The sequence below is a fragment of the Cibotium barometz genome, chromosome 25 (genome assembly GCF_041138505.1).
Source record: "Cibotium barometz isolate CiBa-2024 chromosome 25, ASM4113850v1, whole genome shotgun sequence".
In the NCBI taxonomy this organism is placed as follows: Eukaryota; Viridiplantae; Streptophyta; class Polypodiopsida; order Cyatheales; family Cibotiaceae; genus Cibotium; species Cibotium barometz.
This window is the reverse complement of record NC_141070.1, coordinates 24327104-24329116: the sequence shown is the minus strand read 5'-3', so window position 1 is coordinate 24329116 and position 2013 is coordinate 24327104. Positions and strand designations below refer to the sequence as shown.

At 40.4% G+C, this 2013-nt stretch overlaps 1 protein-coding gene across 2 annotated transcripts; it reads left to right on the top strand.

The window, feature by feature from the left end:
• Positions 1 to 386: 386 nt before the first annotated feature.
• LOC147624379 (uncharacterized) lies at positions 387 to 1575 on the top strand. 2 transcript variants are annotated; one of them, XM_086819945.1, is made up of 2 exons: positions 387 to 654; positions 825 to 1575. In XM_086819945.1, exons 1-2 carry the CDS (start codon positions 581 to 583, stop codon positions 1135 to 1137), a joined length of 387 nt encoding a protein of 128 aa, XP_086676071.1. In that variant the 5' UTR covers positions 387 to 580; the 3' UTR covers positions 1138 to 1575. The 2 variants fall into 2 exon arrangements, with proteins under 2 accessions (XP_086676071.1, XP_086676070.1); XM_086819944.1 differs by having other exon boundaries at positions 400 to 654; positions 810 to 1575.
• Positions 1576 to 2013: the final 438 nt, after the last annotated feature.

The window sequence follows — 2013 nt, the reverse complement described above, 5'->3', positions numbered from 1 at the left end:
TGAGAGCTTTCTATGACTGTCACATATTCAAATGAAGATAAATCGTATACTAAATGTCAGTGTTTCAACTGTCATTGGCCATGGCCTTTGAACTAAGGAGTGAGTTTGTTAAGGTGTGATGATTGTCACTAAAATGGTCATTTCTGGCTGGTCCCCTCATCAAAGGATGTCCCCTTATGTCCTCTCAAGTTCCAAGGATATGCATGGCTCACGGATACCTTTGATCTCTCTTTTCAATGGCCGAATCGCTCGTGGATCTTTTTGTTTCCCTTTAATCGCCATCAACAAACCTTTAACCTTAGAAAAAGCTATAAGGTAGGGGGATGGTGGGCAAGTGACGTGGATTCTTGTACGATCCTTATTTTAGACCTTAAGAAAATAGAAGAGCGTAGAACACTTTAGGACCATTTGGAATTGTTGTTGCTAGGGCACCTTAGTATAAGAAGGGGAGGACTTGAGAGAGAGAGAGAGTGAGAGAAAGTGCTTCCTTTTGGAACACCTTTGAAGGGGAGGACTTGAGAGAGAGAGAGAGAGAGAGAGTGTGTGAGAAAGTGCTTTCTTTTGGAACACCTTTGAACTGATGGCAAGATTTCCGAAACAAAGCTTGGTTGCTAAGCTGCTTACACAGGAATGCAAGACCAAACCCCACACACGGTGAGTTCGGCGAACGCCCTTGATCAGAGCTTGTCGTCTTGCCAAAGCCGGTGCTCTGATCCTGTGCATATTACTTACGTTAACATGTAAACAGAGGCTTGCTGCATGTAATTGTGCACATAATTATTATTCCCTATAAACTTCTCTTTGAGCAGAATTTCTTGGAGCAGATTGGCGACATGTTTCTACACAGATCTTGCTGCAGGCGGCAAAGCAGGCGGCAAAGCAGGCGCAGGCGCAGCAGAAGAAGAGGATGATTCGAACCAGAGAGTGAATTTTCTGAGTCCTCCCGGTGATCACCACAAGGCCTGCAGCTACTGGTGGGCCCCACAACCATGCACGGGCGTGTGGCTCCCTGAAGGCCAAGCTCTACACAGCTGTGGCACTCCCGTCAACCACCACTCCCAGACCCACGAAGTGCAGGAGCCCTGGTTCCGAGAAGACGACGTCCACTTGGAACCCCCCGCCCCCCACGCTTCATGATCCTCGGTATAGTTTTTGGTTAATCTCATACTCTCTTCTTTTTCTCTCCATGTCATTTAGTAGACCTATCAATCCTTTGGTTCTTTATGTATAATAGTAAATCCTATGTACAGGTCATTTAGTAGACCTATCAATCCTATGGTTCTTTATGCGCAATAGTAAGACATGCTAAATCCTATGCTTCTTATTATAGAATGATATTATCATTGTAAATGCACATCTAAACATAGTCATTTACCATCCCTCATTAGTAGTCCTAGTACTAGTTTCATCAAACTCTGTAAAATATAATACCTGCCCACTAGTTCCTAACTTTTCTTATATGCTCACACCTCTCCTTTCAGCTCATCTAGTCGCTCACTTTTACACTCATAACCATAGCGCTCTATTTGTAACTTCTTCCTTCAAAAGTATTACATATATACATATTGTTTATGAGACTGGGTGGTGGGACCAAAACAGTCCATGATGTTACTTCTTTTCTTAAAGGTCCATCATGTTCTAATTTTAGAACTTTTCTCGTCAAAAAAATAATTACAAAAGGCCATGTTGTTGTATTCAATACATTCTTTTCATCAAAATAACTATACTTTTTTGTGTCTTCACACATTGTGATTAATGTATCTACAATTAAGATCTTCTCAATAATTATACAATTTATTATTCCCAATAACTTTTATATGTACAATTAAGATTTTCTCAATGATTATACAATTCATCTTTTCCAGTAACTTTTCAAACTTTCTAAAGAAGAAGTCTTATATTAATTATCCTCCATCTAGTACATTATACTCTTATCACTTTAAACAAGTGAAAAGTTTGTACATGATCTCTCAGCAACTCTATGTGGTATGCAAAAGGAATAGTGCCATAGGG

What these genes read in the sequence shown, in the direction of transcription:
- LOC147624379 (XM_086819944.1), top strand. Translation starts at nt 581, where the DNA reads ATGGCAAGATTTCCGAAACAAAGCTTGGTTGCTAAGCTGCTTACACAG. An exon ending in AAGACCAAACCCCACACACG is followed by an intron (nt 655 to 809) that starts GTGAGTTCGGCG and finishes CTCTTTGAGCAG; the next exon opens with AATTTCTTGGAGCAGATTGG.